Source organism: Acomys minous (assembly GCF_964271855.1).
Source record: "Acomys minous genome assembly, chromosome: 2".
In the NCBI taxonomy this organism is placed as follows: Eukaryota; Metazoa; Chordata; class Mammalia; order Rodentia; family Muridae; genus Acomys; species Acomys minous.
In genome coordinates this window covers 94,559,930-94,579,215 of record NC_140484.1, presented here as the reverse complement: position 1 = coordinate 94,579,215, position 19,286 = coordinate 94,559,930, and the positions used below count along the sequence as shown (strand labels likewise).

Here is a 19,286-nt window from a genome sequence, read left to right as displayed (position 1 = left end):
TGTGGCCCAGAGGCACATACTGTAACTCAAATGCACTGACATTACAGCCACCACACTCTAGCAGTCATCGACAGCAAGCCCTTGTCATTTTAACCTAAATGTGCATGCTCTGAGCCTACTCAATTTCATGCGACAGCCTCTCTCGTGTTCCAAATTAGCTGCTCTCTCCTTAGCACACCATCCAAGTATCATCTGATGGCTGTCACAGCTGTTTCTAACATTTGATGGCACTACACACAATGGCCGGCAGAACCATAGGAAGGAGCGCTGGCTCTCAGTTTCAGCAAGGCTAGCATGTGATACCACATTCACATCTCAGAGTCTTTTGTACACGTCTAAAAAATGCCTTTTTATAGCACTGGATTTCCTTGACTAGAACAAACTTCATGGATCCACTTCCAAATTCTCTTGTGTTGCAGGATAGGATGAAACACTTACTAACTCAGCATTATGTGAAGCATTCTAAATCAATAAATATGGAGGTGCTTAAAGTTGAGGCCATACCTTGTGTCTCAAGTTTGTATGTCAAGTTTGACAACACTGAATCTACCATGCCACTTACTACCAGGCTTTGGCCAACCATACAAGCCAATCAGAAGTAAGTAGCAAGCTGGCTTAGTGAGGATGGGAACTTGCTACCAATCCTCACAACCTCAGTGTGCTCCCCAGAATCAGCATGGTGAAAGGAGAGAAGTGCCTCCTACAAGCTGTCTTCTAACCTCCACAGCTGTGCTGCAGAGTGTCTGTGCCTCAACTCCCACTAAATACACAAATGAATAGGGTTCTGGTTTTGGTTTTTAAGGATCGGCAAGTAGAAATACCTGTCACCAAACCTGACAACCTAGGTTAAGTCCCCAGAGACATGGTTGATGAAAGGAGAACTGACTCCCATACATTGTCCTCTAACTTATATCCATGCAGGTGAGTGCACGCACACACACACACTAAAGCAAATAAACATACTTCTAAGATGTAATTTAAAAAGAAATGCTGCACCCTGTCTTCCATCCTACTCAGAAAAGGGCACCAGGAAATAAAGGTGAAGATACAGTCGTGCAGCGAGAGCACTGTCTAACTCCCCAGAGGGATGGGACAGGTATCCAACACATGAACAATAATCTACCCAGCTATCTTGAAGTACAAGACTCTGAGTGTCACCCACCGGAGTCATCCTCTGTGTCTGAGTCCTCTGCAGAGGGCTGTGTTGACACAGGCAGCTCCACCAGCTTGAGGTCGTACTTTCCTTCTTTTCCCATCCTGTATGAGTTAGTGCTGCCTGTGTCCCACTGGACCCTGATCCACCCATCCTCTCCCAGCTCACCAATTACGCGGCCTAGGCCTGGTGGAGGCCCATCCTGAAAAAGCAAAAATAAAGACCAGGTAAGAGAGTATGTGTCCTGTTCTGGACCCACCATAGGTCCTGTATGAATTCTGTACACAGATTTTCCATTAGACTCCTCCTGACCCAAACATACCTGAAAAAATATAGATCATATCATCTTTAAATGCCATGAAATCATGTGCTCATGTTCAATTATCAAATAATGGGACATGAAGGATTCTCTGAACGAATGCATTGACTGTCCCAGCAATCGAAGTGCTCTTTCCAAAGACCTCAGTCACTGCCTTAGGGTGGGAACCTAGCCCTCCAAAAATACTCTACCAACCATTCCAAAGGAAGAAAGCTGTTGATAAAACACTATTATGAGGTCTCAGATAATTCATTTCTAAGAAAATCCATGTTTAGCATGTGGCTAAGAAAATCCACATGATATCATGAGAAAGACAATACTTCCCTTAATGTCTTTTGCTTACATTTTATTGTTCAGAAATCAACAGCTAAGCCATCTATTAACCTTACATGTCCTGAGTCCTGAGTCCAGGGAGCCACCTACTCTTAACTTCCATTGATTGGTATGCTAAATGTCCTAAAATGTTAATGAAATCTCTAAATACCTGGTCCCCCCACTTCCAATCCACGCCTCTCATGACCCTGGTTCCAATCTTCATCATAGCAGCCAGCTCTGGCCCTGAAACAGGTAGCTGAACAGGAGCAGTCTCCTTCCTTGTTTCTTCCAACACTGTAGCAGAGGCTCCCCGGGCAGAAGCATTCATGTCTTCCTCAACACCGTCACAAGTAGGACCTGTCAGAATATCAAACAACAGCTGAGCCTATAATTAGCTGCACTGTCCTATTTTTTATTGTTTTTTTTAAAACTGTGTAATTATTTATGTATAAATTATGTCTAAATGTAGGTTTGTACATGTGGGGGACAATGGCAGCATAAGTCTAAAAGAGGGCATCACTTTTCCTAGAGCTGGAGTTATAGACAGTTGTAAACCACCAAACATGGGTGCTGGACACTAACTGGACTTGGGTCCTCTGCAAGAGTGGTAGGTGCTCTTTTAAGCGCAGAGCTTTCTATCCAAATTTAATAGACACATCAGCAAGATATGATGGCACATCATATAATCCTAGCATTCAAGAGAATGAGTTCAAAGTAATCTGGTCTACACAGAAGGTTCCTATCTCAAACAGAGATAAAGAGAGAGAGGCACAGAGACACAGACAGAGACAAGACAAAGAGCACAGGAAGAACTGATTAGCACTAAGTTTAAAGAACTTACACTGGAGCCTCATCCAGGCCTGTCGCTAACCATCTGAAAGGGTCTTTGCTCTCTGCCTCCATTCCCTGGGGACTGCAGACTGGCAGAACCCAACCTTTCTCCCTCACCCCAGTCCTTCATGGCAACCTCCAATATGCAATAGCACTCTCTACCTAGGAACCCACTGGCCATAGCAGCCTAAGAATCTGGTAGGTAATCTTAATTCTCCTTCAGTTTCTCCATTGCAAATTCCCCAGTCTCATTCCCAGCCCTGTTGTAGCAGACTACAGGAAGGGGCCTGGCCACCCTTTCTAACTGTATTCCATGGGAACTCTGTTCAACCTCATGACAAACCCAGATTTCCTCTTTCCTGTGGAACCATCCAGCCTCCCCTTTCTAGCTTATCCCCAATCCTTCACACCAGCCCCAAATACATAAGAACAGGTTCTACCTAGAACCCCCAGTGGACACACCTAGCAGGAACTTAGAAAACGCAATTAGAAATAAAAAAATTTAGTAAGTCAAACAAAAACCTCAGAGGTAAGCCTCACCAACAAAGTTAAAAGAGATGTAAGAGAGACTCTCAGGCATTAAAGACAAGACAGAAGACAAGACAGCCTCCTCCCCACCCCCACCCCCCCCAAAAAATTCTTTTTAATCCAGGTACAAACATCTAGGAAATCTGGGACACTGTGGAAAGACTAAATCTATTAATAAAAGAAATATAAGGAGAAGAAACTCAAATCAAAAGTACAGAAAATATTTGCAACAAAATCAGAGAAGAAAATTTGCCCAACCTAAAGAAGGAGTCCCCATGAAGGTACAAAAAGCAGTCAGAACACCAAAAAGAATGGACCAGAAAGGCAACTCGCCAGAACACGTAAGAACCAAACCACTAAACTACAAAGAAAGAATGAATGAAAGAAACAAAGAATATTAAAAACTACAAGAGAATAAGACCTAGTAACATATAAAGGCAGATCCAATAGAACAACACCTGAATTTTAGAGTTCTCAATGGAAACTATAAAAGCCAGAAGGGCCTGGATAGATGTTCCAAACTCTTTAGAGACTACAGATGCCAGCCCAAACTACTATACCCAGAAAAACTTTCAATCACACTAGACTAAGGAAAAAACTTGATGATAAAACTAAATTTAAGCAGTATCTAACTACAAATCCAGTTCTACAGAAAACTTCAGTCTGAGAGGTTAATCAAACCCAAGAAAACAGAAAGAATAAATGATCTTACACAAACAAATCAAGGTTGGGGGAAACCCACAATATAACAAGAAACTAGCAGGAATCAACAAACATTGCTCATTGATAACTCTCACATCAATGGTCTCAATTCCCCCATAAAAAAACAGATTATAAGGATGAATTAAAAAACAGATCTATCCTACTGTTGCTTTCAAGAAATTCACCTTAACATCAAAGATAGGCATTACTTCAGAGAACAAGAATGAAAAAAGATATTCCAAGCAAATGGACCCAGGAAGCAAGCCAGTGTAGGTATTTAATATCTAACAATAAACATCAAACCAAGTGAGTAAGAAGAGATAGGGAAGAACCCTACATACTGTCAAAGGAGAAATCTACCAAGAAGACATTACAATTACAAAGATTTGTGCACGAAACACAAGGTTGCCTAAGTTCATAATCACATATTGATCCTCCCATAATGATAGTGGGTGACTTCAAAATAAATGGGTCATCTAAACAAAAACTAAAGAGAAATGCTGTAGCCAAATGATGTCATTAAATAAATGCACCTAGCAGATACCTACAGAACATTACCAAACACAAAAGAATATACCTTCTTCACTGCACCTCATGGAACTTTCTCTAAAAATGACCTTAGTTGGGCTCAAAGCAAGTCCCAACAGATATAAGAAACTTAAAGTAACAACCTGTATCCTATCTGGCCACCAAGAATTAAAACTGGATATCAAGCCAGGTGCAGTGGTGTACACCTGTAATCCCAGCGCTCAGGGAGGCAGAGTCCAGGACAGTCGAGGCTACACAGAGAAACCCTATCTCAGAAAAAGAAAAAGAAAATGGATATGCAATAACAAAAACAACATAAAGTGCACAAACTCATGGAAACTGAACAACTCACTACTGGGTAAAAAATGGATCAAGACAGAAATAAGGAAAGAAATTTAAGAACTTTTTATAATTGAATGAAAATAAAAACATACCCAAATATGTGGTATACAAATGAAGGCGGCTCTAAGAGGCAAGTTATACACTACATGACTATATAAAATAAATTTTTAAAATACTGTTTTTTTTTTTAAAGTAGTAACTTAATGGCACACCTGAAAGCTCTAGAACAAAATTTAAAAAGTAATACCCAAAAATAGTAGATGGCAAGAAATATTCAAACTCAGGGCTGAAACCAACAAAATACAGACAAATACCACTGCCATCACTATCAACAACAAAACGAACACAAATGTCAATGAAATTAATTAGTTCTTGGCAAAAATCAGTAAAATTGGTAAAATGTTAGCCAAATAAACTAAAAGATGTAAAGAGAAAAATCCATAAAATTAGAAATGAAAGGGGATGAAAGGAAGGAAGGAAGGAAGGAGGGAAGGAAGGAGGGAAGGAAGGAAAGAAGAAAACCAGGTGATGGTAGTACACACCTTTACTCTCAGCACTTCCAGAGGCAGATGGATCAAGGCTACTCTGTTCTACAGAGTGAAGCATCAGGGGAATGCAAACTGAAACTACTTTGAGATTCCATCTTACACCCGTCAGAACAGCTAAGATCAAAAACGCAAGTGACGGCTCTCATGCTGGTGAGGATGTGGAGAAAAGGGGAACACTCCTCTGCTGTCGGTGGGAGTACAAATGTGTATAGCCACTTTGGAAATCAATCTGTTGCTTTCTCAGAAAACAGGAAATAGTTCAACCTCAAGACCCAGCTATACCACTCCTGGGCATATACAAAAAAGATGCTCCACCATACAACAAGGACACTTGCTCAACTATGTTCATAACAGCTTTATTTGTAATAGCCAGATGCCCCTCAACTGAAGAACAGGTAAAGAAAAATATGGTATATTTACACAATGGGAAACTACTCAGCTATTAAAACAAAGAAATCATGAACTCTGCAGGCAAATGGATGGAACTAGAAAAAAATCATCCTGAGTGAGCTATAAAAGATCATACCAAGTGAGGTAACCCAGTAGGTAAAAAGGGTCTCAAAGGCAGGCAACAGCTCTGCTCCTACTGTTAGGAGTCCCACAAGAAGATCAAGCTATACAATTCTAACACATGCAGAAGACCTAGGTCAGTTCCATGTAGGCTCCCTGTCGGTGGTTTAGTCTCTGTGAGACCCTAATGGACTCAAGTTAGTTGATTCTCTGGGTTTTCTTGTGGTGTCCTTGACTGGCCTGGCTCCTACAATTCTGCCTCCCCATCTTCCATCAGATCCCGCAGGCTCCACCTAATAATTAGCTGTGGGTCTGTTTCCCATAGCCTTAATAGAAGAGGAGGTGCCTAGTCGTACTGCAACTTGATATGACATGGCTAGTTGATATCCAATGAAGCTGGCTCTTTTCTGAAGACAAACCAATGAGGAGTAGATGGTGGGGAGGAGAGAGAGACTGGGAGGAGAGGAGAAAGGGGAAACTGCAGTCAGGATGTAAAATAAGTGTAATTTTTTTTTAATGTACAAAAGACTTATATATAAGAGCTGGAACAATAAAACCTGCAGAACAAATAATAGATACTTTTCATTGCCTTAGTCTTGGCAATGGCTTTTTGGTAATGCCCAAAGTACAGACAGCAAAAGGAAAGTACACTAGGTAGACTATCAAAACTAAAAGTTTCTATGTATCAAAGGAAAATAAAAGTCACAAGACAGGAGAATTTATCCGCAAATTATAAAACATGTTAAAGGTCTGCAAATTCGCAAAAGTCTAGCATCCAAGATATTTTTGGAAGAGCTGTAAATGTTTGGGTCATTTACATGGTACTTTTTACTAGTATTCCTATAGCTCAATTAAAAAAAAAAAAAAGACAAAGAATCCAACTCATTTAAAAAGAAAAACACCTGGCAAAGGACATTTCTGCAAAGATGCAACCAGGCAACAATGCCATTTGTCATTAAATTGAAAGCCAAACCAAAAATCATTAGTGAGCACTTCACACTCAGTGAGATGGCCTAAATCCCCTAACTACAACAGGAAAACTGTCAAAAGATCAGTTAAGTTTGGACTTGCATGGGGGAGCCAATGTGCCACTCAGTGGCAGACTCTGGTGCACTAATCATTCAAAGTGGACCTCATATCCCTGGGCAGGAGTGCAGCAGTGAGAAGTTGACATTTGCGCACAGCAGACCTATTGCCTGCACTCTGGAGGCAGAGGCAGGGAGTCTCTGTGAGCAGAATGTATGAAAGAAGCCAGTCAGCAGAAAACCTAGAAATCTCTCCCTACTGAGGTTGTATGTAACAGAGCATGTGTACAAAAGTTGTGCACTGTAAGTCTATCCCAATCTGCACAGTACAGGTGCCATCCATATTCTTAACATTCCCCAAATATTACGGCTCACTAGTACATATTACAGCTCAGAAATGCTTTCTTCCTTAATAAAGTGTTAGGTTTCTTTTATCTGTATGATCCTACTCTGAACAAAACATCCTGGATATCCCAGTGGGTACCCTCCCTAGTGCAGTATCCACCTGTAATATCACTACATGACCTCAGTATTCTGCTCCTCTTATAATAAAAAACACCACAGATAGGTAATCTGGAATTTATATACAAGCATTCCTAGCAAAACTACACACTAAAGTAAAATGGTAAATTATTCCAATTGTCCATCAGTGTATAAATGTCATATATTCAAGTAATAATATCTTCGGACATCCCAAAATCCAAATACAAAAGCCTACGATTTGCATGACTGCACTTACATGAAATACTCAAAAATGTAAATCTACTGATGCACAAAACTGATTTGTTACCAGGGTCAGTAGGGTGGGGTAACCAGGAGTGATTGATAAATGAGTATAGATGTGGATTTGTTTATGAAAATGTTCTGAAACAAGACAGAAGTAACAGCTGGTCAAATGTGAATGTCCCTGATGAGTTTAGTGGCCCACACCTTTAATCCCAGCACTCTGGAGGCAAAGGCAAGTGGATCTCTGTGAGTTGAGGTCAGCCTGGTCTCCATAGAGAGCTCCAGGCTAGGCAAGGGTATATATAGTGAGATCCTGTCTTTAAAAATAAAGCAACAAGATCAAAAAGGAAAAAAAATGTTAATGGCCCTTATGTTGTTCAGTTACAAACAGCACAGTTAAAAGGCTTGCTTTTATGAGTGTGGTTTTTTTTTGGGGGGGGGGGGTGGCTAAAGAGAAAAGGTAAAAGTCACATTTTTCCCAAAGGACCCACAGCCAATGCCAACCTACCAATCAGTCTTAGTGCTGTCTGTGTGAGTGCCAGCGTGCCTGAGTTGAGCAGGAGGTCAAGGTTGTTTGCACCATGCTGCAGGGTGAGCATGCTGAGCATCACCAGAAGAAATCGAGCTTGTGGGATGGTCCCCAGACTTGGTCCCGCTGGGTTCTCATTGGTAATGGTTTGTAGGGGAACAGGCTGGATACCTACCAAGGATGGACAGTCATTTGAATTCCTTATTTATAGGCACAATACACATGAATCCAAGCACACTGGAGTTTGTTATTAATTACTTATTCACTAATGTAACTTCTTTTTTTAAGTAGGTTTCCACATAATGTGGTTAAGGCAGACCTATATTCTTTTGCGATAATACCATCATCTACATTCCAGGACCCTCTATCTCTGTCTTCAAAGTGGAGTTATGAAGGAGAAGAAAAGAAGTTAGTTTAGTGATAAATTCTAGCATAATTTTCACCTTTATTGTAAAGTTGAATGCTGTAATAATGACATCTGTGTTTAAGGAAGGAAGATGAGCTGTTCCCAGTTATATTACCTCAAATATTCAACCAGAGATCATGAAGGGGTAGCTAACAATCTCCCAGTACTGACAACTTAGGGTTGGGGAGTGGTGGCACACACCTGTAACCACAGTGCTCTGTAGGTAGACCACTGTGAGTTGAAGACCAACCTGGCCTAAATGCTAAGTTACAGGCCAGCAAAAGCTGCATAGTATAAACCTGTCTCACAGTAAGATCCAGAAAATAAAATGAAACAGAACAAAAATTCCAAACAACTACCAATTTAAAAGTTTGAAGGATGAGCATCTCAAAGTGTGGCACTCCCTATTATACAATAAAGCTCTAAAGTTTCTAAAAATGTATTATGATGTTTTCTAAATGTCTCTAGGCCTCTTTCAATTTACTACCATACAATTAATCTTATTATTTATCTATAAGTACTCAAATTATTTACAAGAAAGGTTATTAGTATAGCATACTGGCACCTTAAAAGTACATGGTGCAACACTCCCAATAATGTAGTTTAATTTATTTTATCAGATTATTTTGAGGTTATGTGTTCTGCCATATTGTGAATCTTAAGGAAAGAAACAAAAAGCTAAAATCACCTATGATTATTAATCTGATGTACAAAGTTTCCTAAAGCAAAAAGTGACATTTTAGAAATTTCCACAATATACAAAAGTGCTATAATCGCAGGCATTACTGTAATAGCAGTTTTAAAATAAAGCCTTTTAATTATCATTTTTTCTTTAGCTCACCTAGCTCTTTAAATTTGGCACTTGCATCCATCAGAACATATCGAATATTCTGAACTGCCCAAGCATACAGCTTGCCAAAAGTTACTTCCAGCAGCATCCGATTAAAAGGTGGGATCAAATCCACATCCTTCAAGCAGTCCGTAAGTGGTTCCCTTTCAAACAAAGAAACAGAACTTGACTTGGAACATTGTCACTTTTAACTTCAAAACAACAGTAGTGTGTTGCCAAGATTCCCACACTTGAGAAAAATTTTATAAAGCTTTACCCTATATCAATTCCTTCAGGAATAAGTCTTTGCCATCCACAAAACATAGCATACTGCACAGAAGGAAGTAAGAAACTTTTGGCTGCCAGTTTCAAAATTGTATCTATCCCTTCCAGACGAACCTCTGCTCTCTCCAACTGCAAAATAGCAATATTCATAGTCAGTGTTCTATCTGACTTAATGCAAAGAACCATGCCACAGAAAGTCTTACCTGTTTCAGTAGGCACTTTCTCATTTTTTCCACATCTACCGGCTCTTCCTTAAGGGCAAATTCAACGATTGTACTGAGGAGGGCAGACTGTGGGTAGAGGCCCTGCACATTTTGCTTTAACCATTTGTATTTATGAACTCCTGTAACTGTATTCAACAGTGGTTGCCATTTATCCTAACAAGAAAGAACAATGTGAACCATTAGTTTACCCTATTATCATGTACTGTAAACATTCTTTAAATAGGCACAGGTAACAACAGTAGTTTTATTGTTTGTTCATTTTGCTATCACCAGGAACAGAATCTAAAGCATCGTAACACAAGCGAGGAAAGCAAGTAATAAGTTACTTTTAAAAATATTAACAGCCTCAGGGCCCAAAAGTTTCTCAAAAAATAAATGAAAGAAATGAATAAATGATACATTTTTTAAAAGATGCACTACAGAGCCAAAAACAGAAGTTAATAGTTGTCCAGCAGTGTGACTATCCAGAACGCTGTAAACCAAGTTTATTAAGGAGCGTGGGACCATAGTTGTAAAGGCAACAACAGCATGATCCAGAGAGTCCTTTGTGTGCAGTGCTTCTATCACCCAATCTAAGAATAACAGAAAATACTTCACCTTGGGAGACTTCATGGAAATGGGTCTTTTGTCTACATTTATAGGACTATGAGGTAAAACACAAGCTTCTTCTAAATCACTTTCCTCATTTCCAATTTTTTCTTCACCATCAGTAGATTCTGGTTTCTTAGGAACTGTAATTGAAAACATAAAAATCACTTCTGCAATTTTTAATTAAGATATATTTTAATGTATGAGAATGAATAAGTCGGTTTATTTCATCAGCTTGACAGAAGCAGGGAACCATAACTGAGAAAATGGTCCCCTAAGACTGGCTTGTGGGCAAGCCTGTAGGACATTCTCTTAATAAGAGATTGGTGTGGGAGATCCCAGCCCATATCATTCCTGGGCAGGTGGTCCTGGAGTATATTAATTAAAAAAAAAAAAAAAAAAAAGACCAGGCTGCACAAGTCATGAGAAGCAAGCCAGTAAGTAGCATTTTTCTGTGGCTTCTGTTTCAGGTCCTAGCTCTGCTTGGAGTTCCTACTCTGACTTTCCTCAGTGATGGAATGTGACCTGAGAGTTGTAAGAGAAAATAAGCCCTTCTTACCCAAGTTGTTTTTGATTATAGTGTTTTATCACAGAAAAAGAAAGACAAAAAGGATGTATATTTTCTTCAAAGAAAGCACAGAATAGCATCATCAGCTATAACGCTGAAACCATAGAAGTGAAAGCTATCACAACGACGCTCTCATGACATCTAGAAACAACACTCTGCCATATCATGTCAAGGACAAAAGAAGTGAAGGCACTACAACAAAGAGGAGCCATGAAGCAGAGGAGTCTGCCATCAGCAAGTCTCTTCTAAAGAGCAAGGTTGAGTAACTAAGACTTTGAGGCCATTCAGTCCTTTGGAAACATGTGACACTACAGATTCTATAGCACAAAAAATAGTTATAAGTGACATAAATATTAACAAGTGGAGGCAGGGCAGTAACTGGTGCTACAGCTCAGCAGAAGAGATGTGTGCTGCCGAGCCTGACACCTCGAGTTTAATCCCTGAAACCCACATGGTGCAAGGAAAGAACACACTCTTGCAAACTATCCTCTGACCTTCATGAGCATGTCACAGCACTCAGGACCACATGCATGTGTGCCATACACAACAAACATTTTAGAAAGTTATACTTTTATTTATGAAAGTTGCAATTTAAATTTCATGTTTCAAAATATTATGCTTTGTTCTGACTCCTTACAATTTAAAATTGTAAACAGCCAATCTTAGCACATAAACAGCTCAAAGAAAGCAACAGGCCACATTTGGGCTACAGTCCCTGCTTGTCCTTGCAGGCCTCCTGCATGATTCTTACCATCAGTGTGTCTCCCTCCTCAGACCTAGCACTGGGAGAACTAAGCAGGTCCACACAGGATCTCACTGGGAGGAGACACTGGAAGCTGTGCCTGATTCACTCTCAGCTTCCTCATAAATATCCTCCCCTTTGTTAATACTCTTCTGTATCCTTCTGCAGTGATAAACTGTAACTGTGAGCTAAGAGCATGTTATCAAGACTGACAACATGTTGGGGGCCCAGCTTAACATCAGTGTCCTTAGTTATTCCTACAGGTTAATATTTTTTAAAAACTGAGTTGGGATAAAAAGAAAAGGGGAAGGAAGGGGTAGGAAAAGGAAGAAAGAAGAGGGGAAAGAGAAAAGAGCAGAAGAGAACAAAAGAATAGTGGAAGGAAAAGGAGAATAGAAGGAGAAGTTAGTAGGAGGAAGGGTAGACAGAAGGGAAAGAGGAAGGAAGCACACGTGGAGAAGGACAAAAGGAGAAGGAAGGAGGGAGGGGGAAGATAAGAAGGGAGAGAAACAGGAAAGAGGCAAAGAAAGAAATGCAATAGGGAAAGGGAAGAAAGGGAAGGAAAGGGGGAAGGATAACAGCTTCCAACATCACACAGTAAATCTGGACACTCACAAAAAGAAACTCAGGATCCAGAGACATGAATTAACTGAGTTTTGAGAAAGGCCTGAGACCTGGCTATGACCTAACTTTCCATGGTGTCAATACCTGTAGTCAACTGTGATGCAAAAATATTTGTATTTGTCTTGATTCTCTGAGGAAAGAATGACCATATCCAAGTAAGCTCACTGCATTCAACTGTGATACCTATCCTGCTTTATTATTATGGTTCATCTCATACTGAGGCCAGTTTACTGTGCCTGGTACTACTGAAGGTCTTAGAATATATCACCCAAAGATACAAAGAGAGAAACATCCTACTCAGTACTTCAAAACAACAAAACATTTTCTTACAAAAATAACAAGATCAAATCATAAGATGAAATGTTCCAATATATCTCATTACCAGGATGCACGAATTTCATAGCTTTTTCTTATCAAGTTACTAAAATAACCAAAACTTTATAATGAAATACACGTAAGTACATATATGCATAAGTATATATACATAGAAATGCCACAGGCAAGGACCAGTATCAAAAACTACCCTGTGAAGTCACAGACTCAGCCAAAGGTAACAAAGGTTACATTATTACCTCTCTTTTTCCTTCTTTCTCGGATGATCTTCTGAGCTATCCTCCTCCAACGGGGCAATGAGCCTAATAGCTTAAACTTAGACATTATGGAGAGGTCACTACAAACAGCAGGCCTCAGTTCATTGAAGAGAAATCTTAAGCGTTCAATGACAGGGGCACACACCTCCTTGTAGGACCGGCCCTGTTCTTGATGAGTCTGCAAGTTAAACAGGGAAATGGACTTAGCAATAAATATTTTTGGCAACTGTCTAACACAGTACAGACAAAGAATTAAAATTCATTCACCTTAATGAGTGAACATTTTGCTTGGTAGACAACTCTACAGACATCTACCACAGATTTAGGCAATGTTCTGTGCTTTACTTGCTCAATACCAAGTGTGCCCGCATGGACTAAAGATAATGCCACATGACCTGTAAAAGACATTTTTGGAAAGGGCATGGTAGGAATTAATGAATATTGTACGGCATTTGAAAAGTCTACAATGTAGTTAAAACATGGATACTGAGCTCTGTACCTAAATCTTCATGTTTTAGGAGGCAGCACAACAGCAGACGGCCAACCTCTTCCACAGGATGCTCAGGAGGAAATGTGATCGGTGTGGTTAAGTGGCATTGTCGACAGTACCTTTCAATTTGACACAGAAAATCCTACAAGAGAAGGATCAGAGTAACCTCAGAGCCACTAGTAAATCTTCACAAACACCAGAGTCCGATAGTTTTTACCCAATTTTTTGCAACAGGTGATATATAGCTCACTTTAATGGTAATAGAATCAATTATCATCTCAAAACCAACTCTCCAAATAACAGACAAAGGTGTGCTGTGTTGGAGATACTGAACGCTGAGTCAGAAGTACCTAGCTCACCTTCACATTGTGGTCCTGGATGTTATTGTCTGCGATGGCTTGCAGGAATGCCTGAGAGTGATCACCCAGGGCCCATCTGTGAGAACACAGGCGGGACTTGCTGATGGGGGTGCCCCCAGGAGAGCTACAGTGGTCCTCATCTTTCTCTTCATTGTAGCTATAGTGAATCTGGCTTGTCTGTAGACCCCCAGAGAAAATTGATGACTGCAGCCACTCTAGAAAATATATAAGTATTCATTAAAGATAAAACAAAATAAATTCTTCTGAAGTAAACACACAAAAAATGAAATAAATAAAATAAAATCCTGAACTGAATACTCAATTCTACACTATAAGTTTCTGATTGTCCAATATACCTCAAGGATGATGTGGTGGTTAATTTGAATTGTCAGCTTGACACAATGTAGAATCACTTGAGAGGAGACTCTAAGGGACTGTGTAGCTCAGATGGGCCCTGTAACCATCTGTGCAGACGGCCTTGCCTTCATCTACTGACCTGGGAAGACCTAGGCCCACTGAGTGGCCAATCTCAGGGCTTGGGTCTGGGCTGTGTGAAGTGCACACAGAGGGCAGAGTAGTAAGCATGCATGTATTCATTTTCTCTCTGCTTTCAACTGTGATGAGCTGCTTCCAGTTCCTGTTTCAACTTTCCCACAATGATGGACTGTAATCTGCGACTGTAAGCCAATAAACCTTTTCTTCCCCTCAAAGCTGTTTGTGTCAGGGTGTTTTATCTGAGCAACAGAAGAGAACCAAAATGCATGACACTAGAACCCACTGCAGGCTTCACAAGTACTGGGTGCTGTTTTGGAGACTGTTTCAACATGTTCCCAAAGGATTCTTACACTAGGAGCTTGGTCCCCAATACTGTGATGTTAAGATGTGATAAGACCTGTAAAATATGGGGCACACTGGGAGTTCCTCAGAGGTAGGGTGGCTGTGCCCATGGAAGAAATAGATATAGTGCCTAGAGGATCCTGATTAGTCATAGAGAGAACAATTGCTATGAAAGCCTAAACCTCACTCCTAAGTCACACTCTGTCTGGCTTTCTGTATTATCATGTCAACTCATTCAGAATGGGCAATGTAGTCATTGGGCCTGGCACTCATGTTATTTGGATGTACTTAGACTTTTGTTATGGTAACACACCACGTGAAGACTCAGATAACATCCTTTCCCATGGAAAAGCAGCAAACACTCCATTACACGCTAAGCACTCAACTCCAGCTGTGAAAGGAAGACAGCAGAGGCATATCAAGGGCTTGAAGGTGGAAGATCACCACTACACTAAAGGAAGAGGAAATGACAATGGAGCATTGTGAGCTCTAGAATAAGACAAAGATGCTGAGCATGAAGACAAGAAACAGCACGCGTGAAAGGTTTCTGTAAAGAACACCTTCCATCTAAATTGTTCATAAAACTAAGGAAATAAGGTATATTTTAACAAACAACTTGCTATTGTTAAAAAGAAAACATCTTAGAGATGGGAAAGCAATTGACTGGAAAGGAGAGCTGTGTGTACAGTGTGTGGGACACAGGATCAGGCAGCTCTGACAAAAATAGGCCTTTTGTTGTGGCCATCAGACGTATTATTTTTAGCTATTTATACCTCATTGGAGGAAACCCCACTGAGAATTTATCAGCAAATCTAATCTAATCTAATCTGCTAATTACTACAGCAACCAAATTTGGGATGCTTTCAGTGTTTTTATTGGAAATTTAGATTTGGAGTAGCAGGGAACTTTCACAGATGGCTACATCAACTGTTCTAAAACATAGAACTGAGATGATCCTAATCACCTTGCTCTATGGAAAACATAAGCAAACACCTTTTATTCCCCCAAAGACAAGCTTCTGACCTGGCAGGGGGTAGGGTCCCACCTGCCAAGATGCACAGTGCCTTCCATTCCCTAGCGTCTCCAAGCTCCTGCTCTGCTGACTTAGGTGAAGCTCACCCCCCACTAGTATGACAAGTCTCAAGGAGGAATGCAAGTAGTGCAGTCTACTTCATAGGCAGCTTAGCAAGCATGAAGGCCATCTTGCTTTCTCTAGACACCCACTCTAAAGGTCCCTCCCTGGCTCAGCAGTGTCCTTCCCATTATGTGCTTCTGCCTAGAAAGCTGTACCATAAAACTGGTTAACAAAAAATAAAGTTTTTCTTACTGGCACATTCAACCTCCACAGGAGATAGTGGTGTGCTCATTGCTAAATAGGAAGCATGCAATCCAAGAAGCAGGCCCAGGTTCCTCTCTGTGTCGATCAGAGGCGAGGACAAACTTCCCAGATCTGGTATGGTGACAACTTCTTGGTCGGGCTGGAAAAATTAATTTGTCATTTGAGAAAACAAAATTTTAAATTTAACACCAAAAAGACCAGCAAGGTATGTGCCTAATATCTACTGCTATGTTGAGGACAAGAAGGTGCTAAAGCCACTTGTCACTACATCCTGTAATCCTGTAGAGTTTATATTAGAATAACCAATTAACAGCATATAAAACACTAGAGAGCAAATGGGAGAAAACAAGTAGCAGCTAGCTCTAGGACATAAAAGAGGAGAAGCGTCATTAAATGACTTAGCTAGAGTACTCCCTTAAAAAATAAAATATACATTTCAAAATGGCTTGCATTGTAATGTCTCAGGAAAGGACAACGGATCACTGAGTGCACAAAAACAGTGAGAGCAATGAGGAACAGTGAACATACAGCAGTATCCTTACAAGCTGTTGCCACACATGCTCATGAAATCAGTAATTCTGAGTGGAAAAAAATCAAATGCACTACCTTCCAATCACCTCAGACAATGCATGAAGTTCATTTTTCCTTTCATAAAAGGCCTTCAGCCTCACATATGGCATTTGTTACCTCTGGATGTCTGAAAAGTCAACCCAAATATATAAACTCCAATATTCAAGAATTTGCCTCAAAAAATTTATTTCTCTCTAAAGAATTATAGTTCTATCAATTTTTTTCTAGGACAGTAAGTCCTTCTAAATTTTAATGTGCTAGGTGGTGGTGGGCGCATGCCTTTAATCTCAGCACTTGGGAGGCAGAGGAAGCTGGATCCCTAAGTTTGAAGCCAGCTTGATCTACAGACTTTTGGGACAGCTAGGGCTATACAAAGAGAAACCCTGTCTTGAAAAAAACAGAACAAACAAACCAACAACAAACAAAAACAGACTCTTAATTGCTGTATAAATTGACAACAAACTGTAATGCCAAAGTTTACTGTCTTTTTTTTTTTTTTTTTTTTTTGGTGTGGAACATTTCTCTATTTCTGACATAATGCTAACCTTTCAAGATTTTATATATCATAAATCTTAACATACAGAATATAAATTTATTTACCAAAAAAATCCTATAAACAATCATTTCATGCCCAAATATAGTATAACAAGGGAAAAACATCATCCCATAACAGACACACAGGAGGGCACCTCCCTTCACATTCCTGCTTTATCACACAAAGCAGACACATAGTCTCACCTCCAAATACTGGCCAACACAGAACGCATGCATAGATTCCTGGGTGTCTTCAAACTGCAAAGCTGCTTCCAAAGCTACCACTGGATCCTCCCCTGCAAACTGAGCTAAAACAAAAAAGGGAAACAGCAGTATGAGTTCAGTGCAATTGGTCTGGGCCAACTCGAAAGTGTGAATTGCTGGCACAGAAGAATCTGTTACTCTCCCAGGCTTGACTGGGCCAACCAGAAGTTAGAACAAATTCTAAGAAGTACTAGAAAATAAAAACACATGGGGGTGGCCACCTCTACTCACGGCACTTGGGAGGCAGAGGCAGGCCTATCTCTGAATTCAAGACTAGCCTGGCCTATAGTTCCGAGACACCCAAAGCAAAAGAGAATTAAACCTTTTGTCTCAAAAAAAAATTAAACAAACAACAGCAAAAGCATGATCGTGAGAAATTCTTCAGCTTAAGCCTGAATTTGTTGTGCAGACAGAACCAAAGTCACGGATACATTTTGTTAAACCAGGGGCTACATTTAAGAAATCATTCCTAAACTGAGGACTCTTACTTAAAATCACACATACTGCAATTTTTAATAAAAAGTGAAGCTTTACCAAGTATACTATTTCCTGTTAATGACTGTGTCTGGAAGTCTTTTATATCATATACTTTTCCATCAATTACAGTCCAGAAACCACCATCTTTATTGTGGTTCTCCAAATCAGCTTTGCGTATCAGTGTCACCTCTTCGTTATTTCTACAGTTCTGACCAGTAAAAAATGACTCTGTAGAAAAAAAAACCAAACATCAGTCAACAGATCTAATAATGTATTACAATAAAACCTCTAAAAGGTAATACAGAAGAAAACTTGAGTAGGGAAATGAAGCCAAAGGCTTGTTGGATGTAATGTAATTACTTTAAAACAAAGAAAATAATGTGAATAAGACTTGAGCTGGCACTTTGCAAAAAGGATGCTCACTTGGTTAATAAACATGTAAAATATATTAAACAGAGTAATAGTCTGAAAAAAATATTTATAAAAACTACAGCCAGGGCGATAGGGATTTATTTCAATAGTAAAATTTTGCATAGGGTATGCAAAATTCTGGGTGTCATCTTTAGCACCAAAAGGGGAGTAGGGGCTGCTACATACAACTGTATATCCACCAAAAAGGATATGAGCCATGTCCTGTTGTAGAAATGCAAAACTCCTCAACTCAGTGGAAAGGAAAGATGGCATAGTAGCTACACACAAAAAGTGTCATTTTTCAGTAAGTATCTGCTACAAACTAGCACTTCCACCAGGAATACCCACATGTACAAGCCAAAACTTGCTATAACTTAAACCTGGAATCCGCAAGTAGAGGTCAAATAATGATACATTCCATATAGCAACAAAAACAGAACTTGATGGCAACATAAGCTAAAAGACCTAATGCTAAGGAGGAAAAGAAGGCAGAATCCAAAGATATAACTGTAAATTTCATTTATGTAAGGTTCAAGAGTAATTAAATTAAAAACTAAACTGTTCTGGAGCAAATGCTAACTTGAAGGAAGAAATGGCAGTAAGTCCTCGTCCTGATGAGGGCACCTTCCCAGATGAGGCAGTGTTTCTAACAGCCCTGCCATGTTTCCATGCTTAAGCTAGATAGATATGACACACCTTTCCCTGTGAGCAACCGCAGTACTCGTCTTTGTATTATTGTTTTTTAAATGTTAAAAGATGGGTTTGAGTGACTGTTGAGTGTTGGGCCCTAAACAGGACATATAGACCCCACCTTTACTCCAAGGCGCATGTGGAAGGGGAGCTAGAAATGGGAGGAATGCTGTGAAACTATCTTCTAGACATGCCCGTGTTGTTATGCCCATGAACTCACAGAAGTGGTGGATACATGCACAAGACTGGGCCTATGAGCAGTACATCATGGGTGTGGGAGGGATCTAGAAGGCCTCATCTCTCCTTGGGCAGCTAATAGGCAACTAACAGTCGCTGGGAGAGAGGGAATGATACTACTCAATAGTGGAGCCACTTAATGGCTTTTGTCTTAAATAAATAACCC

At 40.0% G+C, this 19,286-nt stretch overlaps 1 protein-coding gene across 2 annotated transcripts in view; it reads right to left on the bottom strand.

Annotated features, from left to right (window-relative positions):
* The window catches only part of HERC2 (HECT and RLD domain containing E3 ubiquitin protein ligase 2), a 176,555-nt gene that overhangs the window by 94,381 nt on the left and 62,888 nt on the right, over positions 1–19,286 (bottom strand). For both annotated transcript variants that reach the window (XM_084771347.1, XM_084771348.1), the window contains exons 24-37: positions 17,840–18,010; positions 17,246–17,349; positions 15,926–16,076; positions 13,762–13,976; positions 13,412–13,544; positions 13,180–13,307; positions 12,895–13,090; positions 10,398–10,531; positions 9,780–9,953; positions 9,569–9,705; positions 9,304–9,455; positions 8,036–8,227; positions 1,957–2,144; positions 1,163–1,355 (exon numbers count right to left, since the gene is read on the bottom strand). In XM_084771347.1, coding sequence (XP_084627473.1) covers positions 1,163–1,355; positions 1,957–2,144; positions 8,036–8,227; positions 9,304–9,455; positions 9,569–9,705; positions 9,780–9,953; positions 10,398–10,531; positions 12,895–13,090; positions 13,180–13,307; positions 13,412–13,544; positions 13,762–13,976; positions 15,926–16,076; positions 17,246–17,349; positions 17,840–18,010 — 2,268 coding nt within the window. The remainder of the gene's footprint in view (positions 1–1,162; positions 1,356–1,956; positions 2,145–8,035; positions 8,228–9,303; positions 9,456–9,568; positions 9,706–9,779; positions 9,954–10,397; positions 10,532–12,894; positions 13,091–13,179; positions 13,308–13,411; positions 13,545–13,761; positions 13,977–15,925; positions 16,077–17,245; positions 17,350–17,839; positions 18,011–19,286) is intronic.